At 43.5% G+C, this 23,592-nt stretch overlaps 1 protein-coding gene across 1 annotated transcript; it reads right to left on the bottom strand.

Moving 5' to 3' along the window:
• Nucleotides 1-13,455: 13,455 nt before the first annotated feature.
• On the bottom strand, nt 13,456-16,617 carry LOC123448917 (omega-3 fatty acid desaturase, chloroplastic-like). Its single transcript, XM_045125961.1, has 8 exons — nt 15,951-16,617; nt 15,750-15,839; nt 15,598-15,664; nt 15,392-15,484; nt 15,121-15,306; nt 14,727-14,807; nt 14,042-14,179; nt 13,456-13,924 (listed from the first exon to the last, which is right to left on the bottom strand). The coding sequence occupies exons 1-8, from the start codon at nt 16,415-16,417 to the stop codon at nt 13,736-13,738; spliced, it is 1,311 nt and encodes a 436-aa protein (XP_044981896.1). The 5' UTR covers nt 16,418-16,617; the 3' UTR covers nt 13,456-13,735.
• Nucleotides 16,618-23,592: the final 6,975 nt, after the last annotated feature.

The following is a 23,592-nucleotide window of genomic DNA, read 5'->3' as shown; positions in this document are numbered from 1 at the left end:
CATTTCTTTATTTTGTTTTTTCCGATGAATTCAATTCAAGCTATCCGTGTTTATCATATCCTTTTCATCCTTTAAATTCTTTCCCATGTTGAATTTTTTTTTATCAAGCCTCTCTTGTTATTCATCCATCTTTGTTCTATCCGGAGTGCTGAAGATACATGAGAAGCTTCTTGTTTTCAATCCTTTCAATCATTTAGAGGTTCCCACCTCATGTAACTCTCATTTGTACCGGTGCAATAGCTCTCTTCCTAAGCAATTGTTTCGATGGTGGTTTCTTTATTCTTTCGCTCAACCTTTCATTCTTCATTATTCCGCAGTGTCTCGGTTATTCTTGGTGGTGTTCTCCTCATCATTTTCAGCTTGGAAGACTGAAGGAGTGTTTCTCTCAAATCTTGGTCCATTCTTCTGAAGATTTATCATTCCAGCTTTGTGTTATCATCTTGAATTGTTCTTGATCATAAGAAGTTCCTTCCATATCTATCGAGTGCATTTCAAATTTGTTTTCATTTCTCGATCCTCCGAAGGCCATCATTTCATAAGCTTTCTTCATTCAAAGCTTTCGGCTTTCATCCTCAAATTCTTCTCAATTGTTGTCTCTTCGGTCGTCTCTCAATTATTCTGGTGCCTTGTTCAAGTTTTCTATTAGGCGGCTCATGATCTCTTCATTCTCAATGTGTTCTTCAAGACTCTTGTTGAAGAACCTCAAGTGTTCTTTCTCTTGCATTTCAAAGAGCAAGTCTTCATCCTTTATCCTTTGTGGTGGTATTATAGCATTCTAGTTAGTGGAGGAGTCTCGAAGAGAATTTGTTTCAAGAATGAGATATTTAAATCCACCAAATTCTTTGACCATGAGATATTTTAAACTCATGATTTCTTGATTGAGCCATCTTGGTTTGGATTTCACCTAAATTTTTTCCTAAGGATTGTTGCTATTATGGTGATTATCGTTCATCCAAGTTCTCAATGTATCCTCTTGGTGTAACAAGTTGTGCATATCTTGTTTCTCCCAATCAATCCTTGTTTCTGTTAGTGGCTAGTTGTCACCTCATTATTTCGTAATGATTTCCATAAGCCCACAACAAGCTTGTTCTAGTTGTTGTTTTTCCAACAACTACGTTCAATTCTTCTTGTCCGGAAGCTCTTCAATTCAATTGTGATGGAAATTGTCATTTTCTTCTTCATTCTTTTCTTTCCAATGATCTAGCTTCTATTCCTTGTTCCGTAGGATTTGTGATGTTGCTCTGTTTCTTCCAGTGTCTTAGCTGATGTAGATCATATTCTTTCCTTGCTTATAAATTTAGTTAGTTTGTTGTGAATCTTCTCAAGATATTTCCATCTTATCAAATTTTGCCTCAATTTCCTACCGAACTGCTGCCAAAATTTTGTGTGAATTCTTACTTGTTTCTCATATCATTCTTCATATCTTTGCAACCTTCAAGGATCGATGGTTTCACTCGTTTGTCAAAGAAGTGACTATGTTTTACCTCTTGCTATTTCTCATCCTCTCCCCCCTTTCATTCTTAGATCTTGGGGCGAGATCTCTTGTTAGTGTAGGAGAGTTGTAACAGCCCGAGACCGACGCTCCAGAAGATTCCCCTTTTATTCCGTTGCCGCCATGTGATTAGATTGTTTGTCGCATTCATCATCGCATCATCCGCATTGCATCGGCCCTTTGTTGCCGCCAGTTTTCAAACTTGCATCCCTTATTGGTTGCCGGTTCTCTCCGTTTTTGTCGTTGAGCGTTTTGAGACCAACCACACACGCACGTGCCCGCGGCATCATTAAAGTATTATTTTTAAAAGTGTGTATAAAATATTCTCGGATTGGGTTGAAACTTGGTGTGTGGTCTCATTTTAATATAGGTAGGCCGCAAGCCAAACTTCGTAGCAATCGGAGTCCATTTGATACCCAAACGGATGACCGTAGCGGCACCGTCTTTGGATTATCTTCGGACGTTTTTCGGTGTTTAAAAATACTGTGTCGGGCCACAAATCTCCCTCCCTTCTTAGCCCAACACCCCCTCTACACACCCACTAAGCTCACCTAGCCTAAGCTCGCGACCTAGGTCCTTCGATCGCGATCGTGCGGTTGAAGTCGGATGCAAAATCCCTAACCCTAGCCCCCTTTCCCCATATAAACAGCCCAACCATGCCATTTTAGGCCTACCCTATCCCTTCCTCGGATTTTGTGCAAACCCTAGCCACCAGCCTCTCCCACCTCCAGCCACAGGCCCACAAGAACCCAGATCGGGCCCTGGAAAGCCCATCTGGGACCAACCCCAAGCTCCCTCTGGTGCCTTCCATGGCGAGCTGCACCGAGGCCTTCTCCTCGCTGTTGGTCGACCCCGCCGCCCTGCTGGTCGCCGATGATCGCTCGAACGCGCTCGCCGAAACCTAGCCGAGCACCTTCGGCCCTCTTCTCTCTCCTTCTCTCCCATCTCTCTCTCTCTCTCTCTCCCGTAACTTCTCCTCCTCTCCTTTCTCTGCGCAGGAAGGTGCCATGGTCCCCACCTCGCCATAGATCGTCAGAGATCGAGCAACTATGACCAGATCCAGCCGCTCGTCCCGTCGTCCATCCCCTGCTTCGGCCTCCCCGCCTCGTCTGGCCGCACCACAGCCCCTGGCGGCGCTCGCGCTCGAGCAATGGGAGCAGCGCAGCACCAACTACCGATCGTACGAGCGTTGACCTGCCTCCTCTGGTGCCTTACGAGCCGGCCTAGATCGGCCCAAGGCCCAGCCTCCAACTTTGCCTCCGCTCCGCCTCTCCAGCAGATCCAGCCCAGTTGGCCCGAGGTAAACAACTCGTCTATCCGTCGCCTTGACCAGTGTTTAACTAAGTTGCACCGCTCTTTTCAGCCCATAGTACCAAATTAGGCCCCTAGTTGTTTTTATTTAAGTCGTGCAAATTTGCCAAATTCAAAAAACATGCATATTTTAAAACGTCGTAACTTTTCAACTGTGCGTCAGATCGCAACGAGTTATATATGTAACTTGACCAGAATTTCACGAGAGAAATATTTTCCAACTCTCATGCATATTTAAAACTGATAATCGTGATGTTTGCATTGGTTTGCGTGACAACGTGTTTAAAATGATTTAGTACATAGTTAGTTAATCGCAACTCCATTGGAGATGAGCTATATATGTAAACCAACTAGAATGACGTGTAGTTTCACGTGAACCACTTTGTTTTGCCATTTAACAAACATAAAATGTGTTTAGGACAAATCTAGACAGATTTCAAAGTTAATGAGTGGGGTCGTTTCGGAAATGCTATATGTCGTTTCCGACCTCATTTAAAATGCCTAGACAGGTAGTTTAATTTTGCTTCACCTCTTGCCATGTTTAACAACAGTTAATATTATTGTGTACCTAAACGAGAGTGAACTAAATAATTCATAGGTGGATTTTCGTCAATATGCAACTCATTGCATATTGAGCTTCACTTAATGTGTAATGTTTGACTGTTGTGAATTGCCATGACATGCCTTGCATAATTGGAATGGACATGCATTATATTAGGGTGTGCATCATATTGTGCATGTGTCGTGGTGAATATCGTGTGTTGATTCTTGTTTCCGGTTTGCTTCGTCTCGATAGAGTTCCGCAAGCATGTCAGAATGTGAGGATCCATTCGACTACCTTGGTTTGTCTGCTTCACGGAATTGTTCTTCTTCCAAGCGATATCTCAGGCAAGATGATCATTTCCCTAGATACCGTTACTATCATTGCCATGCTAGTTGTTTCGTTTCTATCGCTATGTATTGCTGCCTACCACGTGTTAAATACCAGCCTCCCAACATTGTCATGAAAACCTCTAATCTTTCCACTACCCAGCAAACCTGGTTTGGCTATGTTACCGCTTGCTCAACCTTTTGATAGTGTTTCTAGTTGCAGGTGCATTTGCTTCCATGTGCGAACATGGGTTCCTTGTTATATCACCATATTAATGCTATTTAATTTAATGCACCTATATACTTGGTAAAAGGTGGAAGGCTCGGCTTTCTAGCCTGGTGTTTTGTTCCACCTTTGTCGCCTTAGCTTCGGCTACCAGTGTTATGTTTCATAAATGAGCGCTCCTAACATGCTTGGGGTTGTTATGGGGACCCCCTAGATTAGTGTGTGTGGTTGGTCTCGAAATGGTCAAAGACAAAAACGGAGAGAACCGGCAACTAATAACGGATGCAGTTTTTAAAATTGATGACAACAAAGTGCCGATGAAATGAGGATGATGTGAATGATGCAATGATGAGTGCGACAAACAATCTAATCATATGACGGCAACGGAATAACATGGGAATCTTTTGGAGCGCCGGTTCCGGTCTGTTACAGTCTCCAACCTCCATGAATAACAAAATCAAGGAGGGAATGTTTTGGATCTATCTTTTGGTTGGAATATCTCTCAAGAACTCTCACTAATCTCACCGGGATCTAGGATTTTGTGTAGGAGAAATAAGAGGGAGCCTTTTGTGTTCTAGGGTTCATATGAGTGTGCTGCTCAACTCCTACTCGAAGTGGTGAAGGGGTGCATATAGTGTGGCCCCAAAACTAGTCATTTGAGGGTAAAAGGTTGTGTCGGGACGGACATCCGGGTGGAGGTCGAGCATCCGACGGTTGTGAACTGTGCACATGAAAATGAAAAAACAGTGTCAATGTATAGGGCCCGGACATGTGGCCAATCTTAGGGCCTTGGAATCCAGCCGAGTGTTAGACATCCGGTGGCTACAACCAACATTTCAACATAGTTTCTAGACAAAGATGGCCAAATTTCTGTGAGGATCCCGGACATCCTCGACGTTCGGGGAGCGTGGATATCTGACCCAGTCCCAGCCATCCGGCCATCACAAAAACTGCACACGCCCTCATAGTAAAACATGCATAACTTTCTCATCTGGAATTCAATTTTGTGATATTGGGATCATTTTGAAGCTAGTGAAAACCTCCATGCCCTCATATAGAGAACTACAAAATATCAACAAAATGGAGGATGGAAATTATGCATAGGTTTGATCCTATAATTTGGGGAACCCTTTTGGCTTTGGAGTGGAATTGTGTGTAGGATATATTGACTTCAGCAAGTCCATCATGAAACCCTTTGATCCCCTCTTAATGTGCAGGATCCTTATAACTCAAGAATCATAAATTAGCTACACTAGATACCCTCTGGAAATCCATTCTTGGGCGTATATCTTTTATGATGGTGGTTGATCCATGCAACTACAACCAAAAAAACTAATACTTTTGACTTGAGCATTTCCATTTGAGCTTGATGTTGACATTTATTCTTGGCTCAAGATGAAAGCATAACCTTGATCACAACATTTGGTAAAGACTTCATACGGATCCCTCATAAGCTATGCGGGGATCATTCCATTGTATTATATCTTCATATTTCCATCATGTGACCAACCAGAAGCTTCAAATATGTAATCCTTATGGATGCTTATCTTGAGCTTGCCCTTGTCGACCATGATTATCATCACTTGATGTCATCCTATCATCAAAACTTTGAATCTTTCTCTTGACACGAGCCCATGAGAATCACATAACCCACATAGATATAGAAAACACACAGTATGGGTTAGTACACAAAATATAATTGACAATTACTTGCCATACCACAAGATCCCATGTGGTACATCATTTGCGCTTGTGTGATGATCATCTTTGATCTTCATCCTGGTCAACATTTATCTCTCCTCCATGATTAATCTTGTTGTCTTGAAGGCCCTATTAATATCTTCACTATGATTCATTGATTCAAGACATGATCACCAATATCTCAATTCACCATGACCATCTCCATGAATATCATATTGTCCATCACTTGCTCGTTTTCATGCTCCAACATAGTCTCTTGAGAGGCACAATGAATTATTCACTTGAATTACTTGCTTTAAGACACAATCATTCATGACTCAACATATGAGTTCATCATGATCCTGTCTTCAATCCATATGTAGAATTCTTTTCTTTAATCATTCTCTCAAGATCTTGATTCATCCCATAAGCCTAAGCATGAGAACCTCTGCGATTCTCATTGAACTCCATATAGATCACATCTTGTTTGTCACATGGATTTCATCTTGATCATATTTAATTCAGTCACTCAGCTCAATCTTCATGCACAACTATAGGTATATGGCATTCAGCATGAATCCTTTGAATCTCCTTCTTCCATCATTATGGAACAAACATCCTTTAATTCATCAAATATTTCTCATACATTGCCAATGAAACTTCCCTTCAAATGTATATCTCAATGCAAACATTACTCATCAAGGATTTTCATTAATTATCAAAATCACACATGGGACTACTTGCACTTTCACGTTGCTAAGGCGCGTTCGTCATTTCCCTCGCTCTTTTGGAGTTGGTGATTGTCTCCGGGCGAAAGCCTCGATTCGGAGTTGGAACGGCACGATGGTGGCGTCCTGGACTTCGTTCCTCCGTTGGAAGCATGGCGTTTGGAGACATGGATGCTTCCTTGTTGTTCTCCTCCGGTGCCCGCCGCGGTCCTTTCTTTATCCTCGGTGGCGTTATGTATGCCCACCATCGGTGGGTCCAAGACGGTGTCTCCCTCAGATCGGATCGAGTCCTACCATCAACTTGCCTCTTCCTCTTAGGCGTTCAGAGTGGATGGTGCGTCGACAAGAGAAGCTCTGCAGAAATTTGATCTTCAAAGGTGTCCGATGGTGTGTTTCAACTTAGGATAGGCGCATGTGTTTTTAGCTTGTTTTTCGGTGATGGACGTCTTTAGTCCCTAGTTTAAAAAACAGACCGGACCGGCGGTCGGATCGGAAAAAACCGAAACCGGCAGCCTCGTTGGGTTTTTAATCTAATAAGACCGTTCTGCAATCGGGCCGAAGAAAACCGGTCGAACCGGCCGTTTTTTTGAAAAACCAGTGAAAACCGGGTCATTAAACAAAAAAAACAGGAAAATATTTTAATAGAGAATTGGGAGACGTGGGATTCGATCTGGTTCGGTCCTAGGTTGTGTGAACAATGCGTGAGGCCTGCCCACGGTCCTATAACCAACTCAGCTATGCTACTTTGTTGCTCACTACATGAAAATAATTTTATTTGACCATTATATCACACTATATTAGCACATATATTACTCAACGTTTATTATCATTTTTCTTTAAAAACCGACAATCGAACCGGTAAACCGGTGGTCCGACTGGTAAAACCTGAACCGACAACCTTTCCGGTTCGGTTTTTTAAACTATGCTTTGGTCTTGCCCGGATGTGTGTGGGGGGGTGGGGGTGCTATGCTTGTTGTTGATGTTAGAGTAAAACGAGATTGAATGAAAGTGAATGGACCATTAGTCCTGTTTGTATTGATTCTCAAGTATATATACATCTGGAAGAGGTGCGAAGAAGAGGTGTCTGTTCGGAGGCATCCCTCTAGAACAGGTGCCTGTTGGCAATAGAGAGAGAGAGGAGACACGACTGTTCGGGGTTGGACACATCCCTTGGATTAATCTACTAATTAATTTCTAACACTACCCTTTGTACAACACCGCTCCTTGAATGTTTCATCATTGAAAGCTTCTTCCATATAGATCTTCCATCTTGAGAAATCTTCCAGATAATCTTGAGAGTCTCCCCCCAAAACTCTGTGGGAAAAATATGAGGAGAATAGAGTAGATATGTTGCTAAAACTCCTTCAAACACAATGGAAAAAATAAGGAGAAAATGATGCAACATATGATGATTATTGTCTCTTGATAACTCATATGAGAAAACCTTTGAAGAAGGAGAAAACTCATTGATAAGTTTAGAGAACAATTAATATGTCTTGAGTACTTCCTTTAAAAACCCCTATAGGGAAAATAGAAAGTATGACATATGATCTTTGAGAAGATATTGCCTCACTAAAAACCATTATGAGAAACTTGAGAGAAAACTCATAAGGGAAAAGAGTGCAATCGTACATGCCATTGAAAACTCCTTTAAAACCCAGCGGGAAAATACAAGGAGAAAATGATATGGCATATAAAGACACTTGTGTTTATATTATCTCGTTAAAAACCTTTTATGAGAAACCATTATGGAAAAACTCATCAAGGGAAAAAGAGTACAATATATGCAATTTGATGATTGTTAATAGGTTATAGTCTGGGAGATTACTCCCCCTGAACTTTGCAAATATGGAGGATGTCTCATACCAATGCCATTGACATGAACATGAGATTGTGTATAATTTGTTGGATTATCACAATATTTTGTTTGCAAATTATTTCCTCAACTTTCTATAATTCATGAGGATAAGTAATTTCTGAGCAATGTGATTTATGATATTTCTCTTCATATAACCTGTAGGTATTGAGTAACACAAGTGGAAGTATCTTGATAAATCAAGTTGTGTGATTCTGATGAATCTCAACCACACGATTTTGAGTGTGATTAATCATTCTGCCAAGCCATATATATTTTTGCAATGCTTTAGGATAAAACAATTATGTCAGAATGATAAGTGGAAATAACCATTAAAATCCATTTATATGACTTCCATGTGAAGGCTATTCCAGCAAATTCAGTCATTGATATGGCGTCGTTGGGATCAAATAAAGAGCCAATATCATTACATCATATCATGGTCATATCTTCTATTTCCTGATGGAAATATTGAAGATTTACTGTAATCTTCAGATATAAGATGATATTACTTATATCAATCATATACCTTTTGTTTGAGGTTGCACTCCGAATAAAGATAGCAAATACAGTGTCAGGCCTGACGTAGTTTGCAATTATATGAGTGCTTTGGCACTAGTGAGATATAGAACTTCAGGTCCTAGTATCACTTCATTATCACCCCTAGGTATGAATGGATTTGTACCTTATCAAAGGTAGTATGACCATACATGTCTTTTGTTGATATGATATATCCAAATAGAACTTCTCGTATATGTTTGGATATATGTAGACTGATATGTATTCTTGAGAGAATGCTCAAGTTGTAAACTTAAGCTAAATTTGGTTGAATCCAAATTTTCCGTCTTGAGATGATTTTATGTATGTTTAGGTCTTGTAGAGACATTGATGATGAAATCATCATATACACCGAGGTGATGTAAGGAAATAAAATTTTGGTATTCCTTTATTAACACATAAACAATCATCATCCTTTGAGTAATCCTCTGAAGAAGGAACTCATCTAGTCAGTAGTACCATATGATTCACGACTATTTCTAGTCATAGATTGACTTATGAAGTTTTACACAATACATGTTGCGATTTGTTTTTGTATTCGGAAATGAAGCCCTTCAGGGACTTTAATATAGATTTCCGAAATGAGAGACTGATATGAGTATGTAGTCACTGCATCCATTAACTGCATGGATAATATTATTTGTACTGTCAATGGTATTTATTATCGAAACATAATTCCACTCATACCAAGAAGGTATGTTACATCGTAATCGATGTCGGGTCTCTGCGTGAACCCTTTTGCTACATGCCTTGCTTTCTCACCACTTCATTGACTTTGTCGATGAATGAGAAGTTTTTAGTATTCCATATGGAAGATACTTATGAGGAGTAGGTATTACTGTGGTAAATACCACTCTTTGATGAGCGAGTGATATTCTTCATTACTTTCTTCCTTTTATGTGAACCAATATGAGTACAAGAGGCACTCTACCATGGATTTTGGTTAAGGGCCCAAAAGGTTTTAGCAATTTTTAGAAGAAATATATGTCGACAAATGTAGTCTTTATTATATATGATTCTAGTGGAATCGATGAATTTTGTGGAAATGTATTTATTCCTTTTAACTCCTTGTGATTTCCTACAACAATGGAGTCAAGGTGTTTCGATGTCCGGACACCAAAACATTTGTGCACATTTATGCCAGGCTTTGGATGATGAGCATCTAGTGAGGTGTCTTTCAACTTGATGTTGAATTACATTTACTGGTTGAGGATTTGATTTCCACTATTCCGCGGAAGCATATGCAAGATTATTTCTCGTGTGGTCAGATTTCTCCCCCTATTGCTCTTATTTGGGGAGAAGAGTGGTTTATCAGGTACCTCCACTCTTTCTGACAATTTACTGCAGGAATATAATTGAGTAACACCTTTGTCAGCAGTAAATGTATGTGGCAGATTTGCAATGTGTTGGAAATATGTGATTCTAAGCTTCTTGTTTAGATTCTTTGAGTACGTGGATATAAGGACTGAATGTGAATAACATTTCTAATTTATTTCTTGGCATTCTTTGTGGTACTAATCTCCCCCTAATGCCAAAAATGTCCTTATTGCTCATGCAATCAGCATACGGGCTATGAATAATTTGATTGACGGATAAATTGTTATTCCTCGCATAGATCCCTAATTTTCTGTGAGACCCCATTGATGTATGCTAGAGTGGTGATATGGGTATGTAACCGAATTATCACAGATAGGAAATACTTTGTTGATTTCCACGTAATTACTACAAGGGGAAAGTAGTATGCTATGCAGTTCGTATGATTTATATCATACTTACGGTGTGTAATTCCGTATTTGTCTAGCATGAGGCTAGTAAATTATGATTCTATAAGTTTGGTCATATTATTAATTTAATTATCCTTGATAAGATATTGAACTAAACCATTATGTCTATTACATGATGTATTATGTATAATCAGACATTGCTTGTGAAATGAGTTCAACGAAGTTGTCCATTCGGATGGATTTATCCCTTGTTTAGGATAACGTGCTCTTACTTTGAGAATTTGAGCAATTAATTTAGTTATATCATTCATGGTTTGTGTGGCAAGAGGCACACTGGAAATCATTTTATAAATGTTCCCATGAGTACCATGAAGTATCTATATAATACCACATAATGGTTGAGTAATCCACATATCTTTTGAATGTGTTCAAGGAAGAATGAGTTGCTCATTTAGAATTGTAAGGTGAGAGTGCCTTAAATTAATTTCCCCTATCACACATGTGGTGCACATAAAATCTGATGATTTGGGAAATTTTGCAACTTGTTAAGTTGTGACCAATAGAATTGTCCATAATTTTCTAATCAACCCCAAACCAGGATTGTAAGGCTTATAACCTAATATTTTGTAAGATTTAGAAAATTATTTTGTACGCAACAAAACTAAGTATGAATTGATTCATACATTCAAAACTTATCAAACATGATGTCCAAGAAATAGGATGTTGGACATTATACTACATGTAGTAGTACAACTATAAGCAAACAATATTTTGGAATAATCGAGATATTACATGAGGTCTCCCATATTACTGAAAAATGAATTATGCAAACATATCATAGGCGCAAACGAATTGATCAATCTTTTATTGCACTATATTTTTGGTTCTCCTTCTGATGAAGATTTGAGAACATCATTTACCAAAATATTTTCTGGTCGTATGTTTGCAAATTTTCAAATACCCTAATGAACTTATTTTCCTTTTAATAAACTCATGGTGTGGTTTAACCATATGTTTGAGGGTTTGGTAATCATATGTATGATATTTATGTAACCACACATTTGACAAACTTAAGAATTGTCTTTGTGATCATTTGGAAATGATCAATTCCCAATTAAAAGATAATTCTGTCATTGGTTGTCTTTAACCTCCACTTTACTTTGAATTCCTCATGGTTCTATTTTGTGACCACTAACTTGCATAGTATTCTCAATGCTAGCAAATATTTGAAGCACCCATTGGGTGAATATGATGATTTTAAGAAATAACATGTTTCTTTACCATGAAAATAGTAATACCATCATAAGGAGATGTAAAGTGTATCAAGGGCTTTTCAACCCGATCTGCATATGAAAATGTTAGATCATGAGATCTCAACTTCAAGTTGATTTTATAATTATCAAAATTATAAGTTGTGATAGATTTGAGGCCTTGAAAAATTGTTGGGTGATCATTCCAAATGTGCTCATGGCAGCATGTTTCTCTTAAGGGAAATATTCAAGGTGAATAAATATTCATCCATTATGTACGTAGTTTGATAACTAAGTGAAGTTGGTGACATATAAAATGCGTATGTGCATGAATAGAATAGCCATGTCATTATTTCTAATTATAGTGTCATTCATCTATCAAGATGGATACCATAATTTATATCGAGTGTCTCAAACACTATTGCAAGATCTACATCACATTGTGGTCGTTATTTTATAGTGACTAGGCAATATTAAAATTGCAAAGTCTATGTTTTGATCATGACTCTAAAGTCACACTTTTTCTTACGAATGAAGCCCAAAACATTAGCAACGATTTCATCGCATGCACTATATTGAAGGTTTTACACCCCATAATTCACCAAGCATCACCTTGACGGATTTTGCTCAACAAGATCATTTCATCCATACATTTTATTTTACTTCAATAAGTAAATTAAATAATGCATGATCATGTAACACATAGTCTTCTCAGCTGAGAAAGAGGCCAAGCCGCCGCCCGGCAGCGCCGCGCCCCGCGCTAGACCGGCTCCGCGTCCGTCCGTGTCGTAGCCGCCGCCGCGCGAGGCCGTCAACAGGTCGTAGATGCAAAGCACGCAACGGCCAGGGATGCAGAGCGCACAACAGTTGGCATATTCTTTTCCCCTTTTGGTTCCTGGACGAACCGTAGCCAGCTTGCCATGCCAAATAATCCACCCGATCTCACAGTTGGGCATGAGAATCCACCTCCACTACGCCTACGATAAAATATGGGCATTGCTCTGACCCAAATCCGCAGGAGGGGATGGAGCACACGCTCGGAGGAGGCAACCAAAAGTGGGAAAGTTTAGGCAAAAGACGTACAACAAGAGCCATACGTCTTGTCCTTTTGTATTCTTCCTTCCCCGTGCAGGAGAGAGTGGGTCGCCGTCAGAATTCAGTAGCACGGTTCGGTTCTTCTTGTTCATATGGCGCGAGCGTGACGGGGAGGTTGCGACGTCGTGACGAGGAGAGGAGGATGTGATGCTGCGAGTGACGGTGCTGCCGTGAATTCTTCCTTGCTGACGCACCGCGCGCAGCGCAGACGCGGGAGAGCATGTCATCAAAAAAGAGAAGAAAGTCTGAATTTGGAAGGGCGCGGTCAGAGTCAGGGCCAGAGAGCAGCCGTTTTTGTCGTGTGGGAAACTGCGGACGCCTCTCTTTACTCGGTCTACTAGGCGGTATATTCCTGTGCGTGCAGAATGCGGAAACGGTCGGTCGTCATTCAGACGGGGTTAATGTCGCAATGAGCAGCAGCCGATCAGCCACAAACTATAAGTAGTACCACTGTAACTACAAATTTTGTTTGCTGTTTTGTAGTACTACCACTGTAACTAACTATAAGTAGTAGCTCTCTAGTTTTCCCATAACAAAAACTATAAGTAGTACTCTTGTACAAAGCATGGTCTCCTCCTTCAGTCATCGCAAAGAGATAAATTTCTGGTGTTTTACAAACAGAAATTTGGAACCCATAACTCCCTAGGGGAGGCACCGAGACTTTACTGAATGAGAAGAGAAAAAAAATATATATATATATATAAGATGTACTCCAAGGGGGCTATACCAGCAGATCAAGGCAAGCGTTGAAGCGAGCAGAAGCGAGCAGCAATTGCTCTTTTACAATGGTAATAATTCACTAGTTACTACATTCGTGCTTCATGATGTACATTCATGGACTCGCCAATCCGAGATCCCAGGAGCCTAGTAAGGGTGTTTAACTCTTTACTTAAGCCACAACCTCCTGAGGAGTTTAAGGATGACCTATATATGCTAATGTTTCATCTTAATCAGACCTCTGTCCAGATGTACTCGTTTCTGACTCACTTTGGTAGTAAACTATGTCTCCGGTGTCGCTAACATAGTGATCCTTCTTCAAACTCCGCGATAGCACCTGGAGTAGGTGGAATGGGAGAGGAGCCGACTTCTCTGGTTCTTTGTAGTACTTGCCAAGCACTGGTTTTGCTGCCTCAGTCTGCGGGTTAGATCCAAACCAACATCTGGTTAGCAAGGTGAGACTAGAGAATGCCACATATTTTGATGCATGTTCCAGAAAAAGGCAAGGGCTAAGGAGTAAGGGATGGTGGCTTACCGCCTCGACAAGATGATAATGCGGGATTTGTGGGAAAAGATGATGAATGACATGAGTGCCAATGTCATGGTGTATCTTGTTGATCAACCCGTAGTCCCGATCAAGTGTTGTCAATCCTCCACGCAGATAGCTCCATTCCTATCAGTTTGCAAAGCGATGTCAATAAGAAATCAGACTAGAATTGTTAAGGAATTATACATGAAAACCAAATAAACTGAAGCAGCTACTGGAAAACATTATATCTTTAATTCATAACATTCACCACTAAGATTACTCTGACTGAAGGAAGCAATTGTCACTTAGGCATAACACATGATACCTATCTTGAATAAGTAACACACATGTAGGAAGGTTGAATTACAGACCAGAAGAACTAACAATTTCGAGAAGTCAGAAATAAAGGTAATTGAACAGTCAATATATGTAGGCAGGATGTCCCCTTATGAACCTTCCATTAAATATTTTTCAAATTATACTAGTACTATGTTTGCCATTTTCTTAAGAACATAGATTATGTTTAGTTTTCTATTTTCCACATGTATATTCTACTTAAAACAGCAATCCGGTATTTTCTTTCGATAATAATGGACCATGGCTCCATGGCACCATGCCATTGTATTTTGAACATTAAGCAGTTATCCCAAAGCACTGATTAATTGAAATTTGATTCAACCATGTAATTTACCTTTCCACGATACCAGGGGACCTTGTCTTCGTGACCATGATGATGCAAGTATGTGACAAAATCCAGCCACATAACAAATATCTGCACAGGGGTTCACCAAAATTAATCACATGAATTGTCCACTGCAGTGTACTCCCTTGATGGCTTATCCAAATTCTAAGTTTGCCAAAATTGGGCAAGTTATGAAAGGAATTTAGGCATTTTTTTAAATAGCGGGCTATGCCAAATAGCGGTGGTCCCTCAAATAAGCTATAGCAGGGCTATAGCCGGCTATTTCAGAACTTTTCCAGACAATTGTACATGAATCTTATAGCCTATCATTTAGCATTGCCCTACTCAAACCACTATAGCGGGGCTATAGTCCGCTATTTAAAACTTTGAATTTAGCTCTTACCACATATGGGATTGCATAGAGCTTTAGCATCTTAAGAGGCCCCATCACAAAGGTCAGACCTGCGAGAACCCCAATCATTGCCAGCCAGGATGCAGTGGATGTTAGCACATCCTTTTTCTCATTAGGTTGGAATAAATCGCTGTTTGGGTTGAAGTGTGAGCCTTCCTTGCCAGGACTCCTCGCAAACTGCACAGAACAAGAATTACCGTGTTAGAGAACAAGACCAAGCAATTCACACGTCGTGGTAAAATGAAGCAGCATTGTGCCTCACCAAGTATAAGGGGAATGCAAGCATGGGAAATGGCATGCTGAACCGCAACTTCTTTGTCATACTGTCCAGGCTATTGTACAGCCTCTGGGGTAGCTGCAAATTATCACAATTCAAGGAATTATCAAGCACAATTCACGAAAATCACCGCCTCTCTGAAGAATTACGCATGCATGAATCTACCGAGAAGCAAAGAGCCAAAGACCTACCGGGTGCCAGGATTCGTCTTTCTCCACATGGCCGTGGTTCTGGTGGTGCGTCCTGTGGCTAATCCTCCTGCAATTACATTCAAGACACAGCGTTTCTTAGCATCAACAAAAGTCCACAACAAAGAAGAAAACACAACATGCACTCATCGTACCAGCCGTTGTATGGAACGAGGATGGAGGAATGGAGTATGTGGCCGACCACGCTGTTTAGCTTTGGGTTGCTCGAGAAGCTCCCATGCCCACTGCAAACACCAAACAGTCGTTACAGGACAAGAGACGAACATTGTGGTTTCAGGCTAAAACCGGCATAAAAGTCCAATCTTTGGGTCTGGGGTACGGAGGACGGCCCGTACCAGTCGTGTCCCAGGACGAAGAGCGCCCAGAACATGGTGCCCTGCGCGGCCCAGTAGAGCGGCCAGACGAGCCAGCTGTCGGCCCGCGCGGCGGCGGCGGCGAGGCCGAGCACGACCAGGACGTCGCGCAGCACGTAGCTCATGGACCGCCACGGGTCCTTGACCCAGCAGTGCTTCGGGATGGCCGCGCGGATCTCCGCCAGGCCGAACGGCGGCGGCGCCCCCGGGTTGAACCCGGCCGAAGAGCTCCCGGCCTCCTCCGCTCCCCCGAGGCCCCTTTTATCCTCCTCGAGGACGGACGCGAGGCGGGTTGGCGCGGAGACGCGGAGCGCCCAGTCGCGATGGATGGCGGCAGGCGCGGGGCGACGCGGCCCCGCGGCGAGGTGGGGAGGCGACGGCAGCGCAATGGCGCTGCGCGCGCGGAGCGGCGTGAGGCCGCGGCAGTCGGAGAGGGCGAGCCGGGCCATTGGGCAACGGCAGCGATGGCTAGCTAGCCCAGTCGTGTACCACCACGGCCGCGCCGGTCGCCCAGGATCTTGTGCGTCCGGGCGGGTGGAAGGGAGTGGGATTTGCGGTGGTCGGGATCGGCAAACGCGAGGTTTCTATATACGCGCGAGAGGGAGAGGGAGAGGGAGAGGGAGAGAGATCGCAGGCGCGTGCGAGGGAGCGCGCGCTGGCGAGCCGGGGCAGGGGAACGGGGGAAGAGGAAGGTGCGCGTCGGCGTCGCAATGGACTATGGAGTTCGACGCGGTGCGGTGGACACGGACCGGGATGGCGGTCGGACCCGGGTCCAGCCACGGGAGGTGGCACGTGTGAACTGCCGCCGGTTGCTCTGACGCCGCTAACTGCTCTTTTGACGATTTAAAAAAAAATGGTCGTTTGACCTTTTTTTCTAAACACAGGTCTTTTGACTTGTTTAGATTAGAATACGTTGTATAGGCTTATATATATGGATCGCAGGGAGTATGTACTTTTGTGTCTTTATTTCCTGGATTACTGGCTACGGGAAGTCAGGGAGTACGTACTTTTGTGCCTTTACTTTGTAGGAGTAGATTATTGGCTATGCGAAGTCTTGTTACTTTTAGACTGACCACTACATCGAAGAAAAATCAATTATAAAGATAGCATCGTTTATCTTAGATCTCGGGCCTCTCAGGCCTTTACTTTTAGATTGACAATTGCAATACATTGAGTTGTAGTGACAATTGCGCCACATTCCTCTTTTGGTCACTCCTGCCGTTCGTCACATTGAGTTGTAGTGACAATTGCGCCACATTCCTCTTTTGGTCACTCCTGGCGTTCTTCGAGGACGATGGATAGCATGTGAGCAATATACACACAAATTCTGCTACACCACACTCTTCTACTACTCCTACCCGAGTCCCGGGTGAAAACTTACGCGGAAGACTTGAGCTCCTTTGGTTAGCTTTCCCTCAACCGAAGTCGGACCACAAACAGGCCAGCTTGTCGTAGTCTACCGAATGCTCCTCACAGCATGTTGTCGGTGTCAAAACCGGCAGATCTCGGGTAAGGGGTCCCGAGCTATGGACCTTGAATCGATGGGTTACACGGGACGAAGGAGACAGTGTTTACCCAGGTTCGGACCCTCTTGAGGAGGTAAAACCCTACGCCCCGCTTGATTATATTGATGTGGATGAGAATTACAGAGTTGATCTACCTCGAGATCGTATGAGCTAAAACCCTAGATGAGTCAACGTGCCTATACGGATGAAACCCTCTGGTTTATATAGACACCAGGGGTTCCTAGGGTTACATGCAACCGACCTCCAGCCGGGGACAGATGCGTCGATCTAGCCTACTTAACTTGGATGACACGCGAGTCTTCAGAGCTTTCCTTCTTGAACATGATGTCGTCACGCAATCCGGTCTTCAACAACACGACCCATTAGGTCGGCCTGTAAGAGATGGGCCGACCGTCTGAGGACCCCTTAGTCCGAGACTCCCTCGGTAGCCCCCGAACTGGCCTCGAACGCCGATGTATATGGTCTTCAGCAGCTCCTCGTATCTAGAGTAATTGGCTTGCAAGGCGAGTTACCTTCACGTTCGGCTCGTTTTGACTTGGTCGTTTGGTGACGTCGTGCCTTTAAAACATGCATTGCTTAATCTGAACGCTTAAAAGCCCAGGTGTGAACAATTCCTCATCTGACAGCCTTTCTAATGAAAGGTCGCCGTATCGACTTATGAAAAAACTCGATTCGAAGTTAGAGGTGACTTTCCCATGGGCATGTCTTACCAATGAGGAGATCGTGCCCCACGTTTAAGGGGATACAAATAATGGTCTGGGTTATCTCGCGCGCGTTCAACGACGCAGTTTTTCGAGAAGTGGCAGGGCTTGCGGCGCAGTAAACGGGAATCCTTGGTCTTATGACCCCTCATGAAAGGGAAAAAAGATCCTCAAAGCCACCACAGGCATTCCAGACTCGACCCCCCATTCATTCAAGCTCCAAGCGCCCAGATCCATTTCATTTTGCGTCCTCTCCCAGCGGCCCTTCACCAAGCTCAGCCATGGCCGGCTCGGGCTCCCAAGGCAAGTGGGAGGTCTCATGCGTCTCCGACAAGGATATCGGGGAGTTGAAGCTCGTCTGCTATCTCTCGCCCAACATTGCCCACCGTGCGCCCGAGGAAGGCCGTGTGGTGCCTACACCAAAGCCAGGCGAGAGGGTGGTGTTCGTCCCCCACTTCATCCGAGGACTAGGCTTCCCGCTCCACCCCTTCGTCAGGGGCCTGATGTTCTTCTATGGATTAGATTTTCACGATCTTCCCCCGAACTCGTTTATGCACATCTCAGCTTTCATCACCATTTGTGAGGCCTTCCTGCGGGTTCAACCGCACTTCGGTCTATGGCTCAAGACTTTCAACGTCAAGCCGAAGAAGGTCAACGGCCAACACACCGACTGCGGAGGAGCCGTGATCAGCAAACTCCCGCGAGTCGAATGGCCAGATGGTACTTTTATTGATACCATCAAAACCTGGCAAAAAGAGTGGTTTTACACCACCAAACCTCCGAAAACAAACTAGTCGGCGCCCGCCGAGTTCAGATCCGGACCCCCCGAGAGGATAACCTCGTGGGTTACAAAAGGTCTTGACCGGGGATCGGCCTCAGAGGTGAAGTCGCTGCAGAAGCGCATCACGCAGATGGTGGAGGCGAAGAACGAGCTGACCAACGTGATTCAAGTCATGCTCCACTACAACGTCCTACCGTGCCAACGTCAGGATACTCCAATGTGGTCCCACCATCTAGGCGACCCCGGCAGCATGCGCTAGTTCTACCACACTATCCACGAGAAATTGTGGAAGGCGTTGTTCAAACCTCAACATGAATGGCCGCCCAAGGAGGAAGACGTAGGCTTAGATGCTGATGCCCCTCCTTTGAAGGTATGACCAGGCTTTTATTCTTATTCAAAACTTTAGTTTTTAGCAAGGATCTTATCATTTCCCCCACTGTGTTTGGTTCTACCGTAGGTGCATGCAGATGGATTGTTTAGACTCACTTGATTTTGAATCACTTGACACATGCAAATCATGCCACATGGGCAAGATGACTGAAGGCCTCGTTTTCAGTGAGATGGAACGAGTAAGTGACTTGTTGGAAATAAAACATTTTGATGCATGCAGTCCAATGAGAGCTAAGGCATGAAGTGGATATCCTTATGTTATTACTTCACTGATGATTTGAGTAGATACCAGTGTATTTGCTTGATGAATTACAAGTCTGAAATATTGAAAAGTTCAAGCAATTTCAGAGTGAAGTTGAAGATCGTCGCTACAAGAGGATAATATGTCTACAATGTGATTGTGGAGGTAAATATATATCTGAGTTGTGAGTTTGGTAAACATTTAAGACACTATGAAAATTGTTTCACAACTCATGCCACCTGGAACACCATAGTGTGATGGTGTGTTCGAACGTCGTAGCCGCACCCTATTGGATATGGTGCATATTATGATGTCTCTTATAGAATTACCTCTATCGTTTTTGGGTTAGGCATTAGAGACAACCACACTCACTTTAAATAGGGCACCGCATAATTCAGTTGAGATGACACTATATGAACTATGGTTTGGAGAAACCTAAGCTGTCATTTCTTAAAAGTTTGGGACTGCTACGCTTATGTGAAAAAGTTTCAGCCTCATAAGCTTGAACCCAGAGCGGATAAATGCATCTTCATAGGACACCCAAAATAGTTGGGTATACCTCCTATCTCAGGTCTGGAAGCAAAATGTTTGTTTTCTAGAAACGGGTCCTTTCTCGAGAAAAAGTTTATCTCGAAAGAATTGAGTGGGAGGATGGTGGAAACTTGATGAGGTTACTGAACCGTCACTTCAACCGATGAGTAGCAGGGCGCGGGAAGATGTTCCTATGGCGCCTACACTAGTTGAAGTGGAAAGCTGATGATAGTTGAAAGGATCGATATGGTTGACTAGAGGGGGTGAATAGGCAACTACCAATTTTTAGCTCTTGTTAACAAATTAGGGTTAGCAACAAAAGGTTCTCTAGATGAACCACTGGGTGAGCAACCTATATGATGCTAACAACAAAGACAACAAGCGCAAGCAAGGAATACACCACAACAATAATAAGTACACGATAAAGGTAAGAGATAACCGCTAGTGGAACCGGTGGAGACGAGGATCTGTTACCGAAGTTCCTTCCCTTTGACAGGAAGTACATCTCTGTTGGAGCGGTGTGGAGGCACAATGCTCCCCAAGAAGCCACTAGGGCCACTGTATTCTCCTCACGCCCTCACACAATGCGAGATGTCGTGATTCCACTATTGGTGCCCTTGAAGGCGGCGACCGGACCTTTACAAACAAGGTTGGGGCTATCTCCACACAAAGCTTGGAGGCTCCCAACAAGACCACGAAGCTTCACCACAATGGAATGTGGATCCGAGGTGACCTCAACCGTCTAGGGTGCTCAAACACCCAAGAGTAACAAGATCCGCAAGGGATTAGTGGGCGAATCAAATATATCTTGTGGAAGTGTAAATCAGGGCCTTCTCAACCAATCCCTAGGAAATCAACAAGTTTGATTGGCTAGGGAGAGAGATCGGGCAAGAATGAGCTTTGGAGCAACAATGGAGCTCGTGGAGGTAATAGGTAAGCTTCTCAGGGAAGAAGACACCTTTATATAGTGGGGGGAACAATCCAATTGTTACCCCCCACTCACTGCACTAGCAGAGCGGTACTACCGCTCGGCAGTTCACCAACCACGGTAGTAAGAAAATACTTGTGTGCCTACCACTGCTGAGGCAAAAGGATGCCCAAGAAGTCCGACGGAGCGGTAGTAATAAACTACTACCGCCTAGAGAGTGGTAGTAAAAAACTACTACGCCTAGAGGGCGGTAATACCGCTGTCCCAGCGGTACTACCACTGGCCCTTTTGCACATACATGGAAAAACATGGTTGGAGCTCCATTGAAGCAAGGGAAAGGTGGTCCAATAGAAATGTGTACGTGTTGATTCCACCCAAACCTTTCTGAAGCAGACCCCTCTTAATAGTATGGCTTTCCTACGTATGAAATCCACCAAAGATAAATGTAGGAAGCAACCGTCTTTGAAAGACTCCGAGGGGCACCAAATCGTCTTGTGCCTAGTCATGAATTATTTGAAATGTTCAATGCACACGATTAGTCCGCACAGGCATTGTCATCAATCACCAAAACCACTTAGGGAGCAATATGCCCTAACAATCTCCCCTGTTTTGGTGGATTGATGACAATACATGATTTGCACTAAAGGATATAAAAATAACATATGCAAACCCAAAATCTACAAACTAGAGACAGGCTCCCCCTGGATGTGTGCATACTTTAGAGAAAGGACATGGTCTGCCCAGCACACAACCAAAGAAAAGCACCCCCCCTAGATTTTATAGACGAGTCATTCCTTGCAATAACTAAATTAACACTAAGCATGGAAGCAAGGCATAGCATGTGAGCATGAAGATAAGGGCACATAATTAATTAGAATCACAAGCTACTAAAATACTGGATAATAATGAGACAATAAATATAGAGGAGTGATAGCATGTGTCTCACACCATATAATAAAGTACGACGTCTCCTGGTCTCACACAAAGCAAAGGAAACAAAAGTAGCAACAAAAGTTCAACAGATAAAGAAACCTAGAAAACGAGGAAACTCGCAAATCCTACATTCTCTCCCCCTTTGGCATCGGGACACAAAAAAGGCAGATAGGACACCTACGACATAGGTGGTAGCTCGAAATGTAGAAGACTCAGCCATCAGACTCCTCAACATACTCCTCGTCAGCCTCGTCTTCTGTCTCCTCATCAGACTCCTTGTCAGACTCAACCCACTGAAGAGTCTTCTTTTTCATCCAAGCAGCCTTAGGAGTGATGTCTTGCTCAGACCCACTGGAGACGTGCATGTCGAGCTTCCTCATAATCAGCTTGTCACGCCGATGGCTCTCCTTCTGAGTAACATGAGTCATGTACTGCCCCTTTGCCTGCATGCACAACAAGGTCTTCATCTAGTCAGTGAGCTTCTTGGACCAAGATGGCTCGGTAGAGGAAGGCACATGTGACTCTAGAACGCTCTCATCCTCAGCCGCAACCTCATCCTCATTAGAATAAAAAGTGGCAGCAGCAGGTGTAGTGGTGGTGGTCGCCCACTTGTTCTTCTGTCGCAACTTAATAGGCTCATGGCATATCCACCCGGGAGCTTGGAACTCTATAACTGGCAAGGCCTCCGCCCACTTCTTATTGATCAGGTAAAACAGTTAAGGGCCATAGATGGGGACCTTATGGTAAAAACTGTCGACTGAAGCTCACTCCACATGACGTGCGACACATCAAGTGGTCCAGAGGCATGAGACTGCCCTTTCTGACACATCATAAGCATATCCACCAGGTATGAATGCACCTGGTCCTTGTTGCCAACACGCGGAAAACGAGTGTTGCGAAAGATACGGTGCATGACATCAAGGAATGGGTTCGACACGTGAGAGACCTCACCAGATGGGGATATCTTCTCAATAAAGTAGGGCATCAACTTATCCTTAGCTTTAGCAGATGGCTTAGCGTGTGGGAGCAAACCAACTCGGTGCTCAAGCCCCTCATCACGGACGTTTAGAAGGTCAATAAACTCCTTCCAAGTAGCAGAGAGCCTCTCCCCATTGGTCATCCAAGACATAGCGCGCTCCTCATCAGAGTGAAAGTGGATAGTAACAAAGAACTGAGCCACTATCTCAGGATCAAAGTCAAGGTGAAACATGATGAGATCCGCAATCTCAAGCTATTCCACCATGGCTAGAGCTTCACCAAAGTACGTCGGGTCCTTCAGATGGTCCATGTCAATCCACTGAACCGGTACATCTTCATAAATAAGAGCGTGTTGCTTAGACCAGAATAGTTCACATCCGGGAAGCTAGACCCCAACGTTGTCATAGGGGTTGGTCTTCCTGCGAAGCTGAAACTCAGCTTGTGGCATAGCATCCCAATCGATAGTGTTCTCCTTGTTCTTGTGAGTTGGCCGCTTGAAATTGCGCTTCGGAGCCTTGGATCCCTCGGGTGCATCTGAAGTGCGAGGTCGCTTGGAACTGGCATCCCGAGGTGGGTTTGAGCGCCTGGAGCCACCACCTATGACACGCAACACAA

Source organism: Hordeum vulgare, chromosome 4H, assembly GCF_904849725.1.
Source record: "Hordeum vulgare subsp. vulgare chromosome 4H, MorexV3_pseudomolecules_assembly, whole genome shotgun sequence".
NCBI lineage: Eukaryota > Viridiplantae > Streptophyta > Magnoliopsida > Poales > Poaceae > Hordeum > Hordeum vulgare.
This window is presented reverse-complemented; position numbering and strand designations above follow the sequence as displayed.

Bases quoted from the DNA above. Each gene is read 5' to 3' on its own strand.
- LOC123448917 (XM_045125961.1), bottom strand. From the start codon at position 16,417: ATGGCCCGGCTCGCCCTCTCCGACTGCCGCGGCCTCACGCCGCTCCGC. The intron at 15,485-15,597 runs GTAGGTCTTTGG...GATAATTTGCAG, and splicing joins AAGACGAATCCTGGCACCCG to CTACCCCAGAGGCTGTACAA. The intron at 15,307-15,391 runs GTGAGGCACAAT...TGTTCTGTGCAG, and splicing joins TTGCATTCCCCTTATACTTG to TTTGCGAGGAGTCCTGGCAA.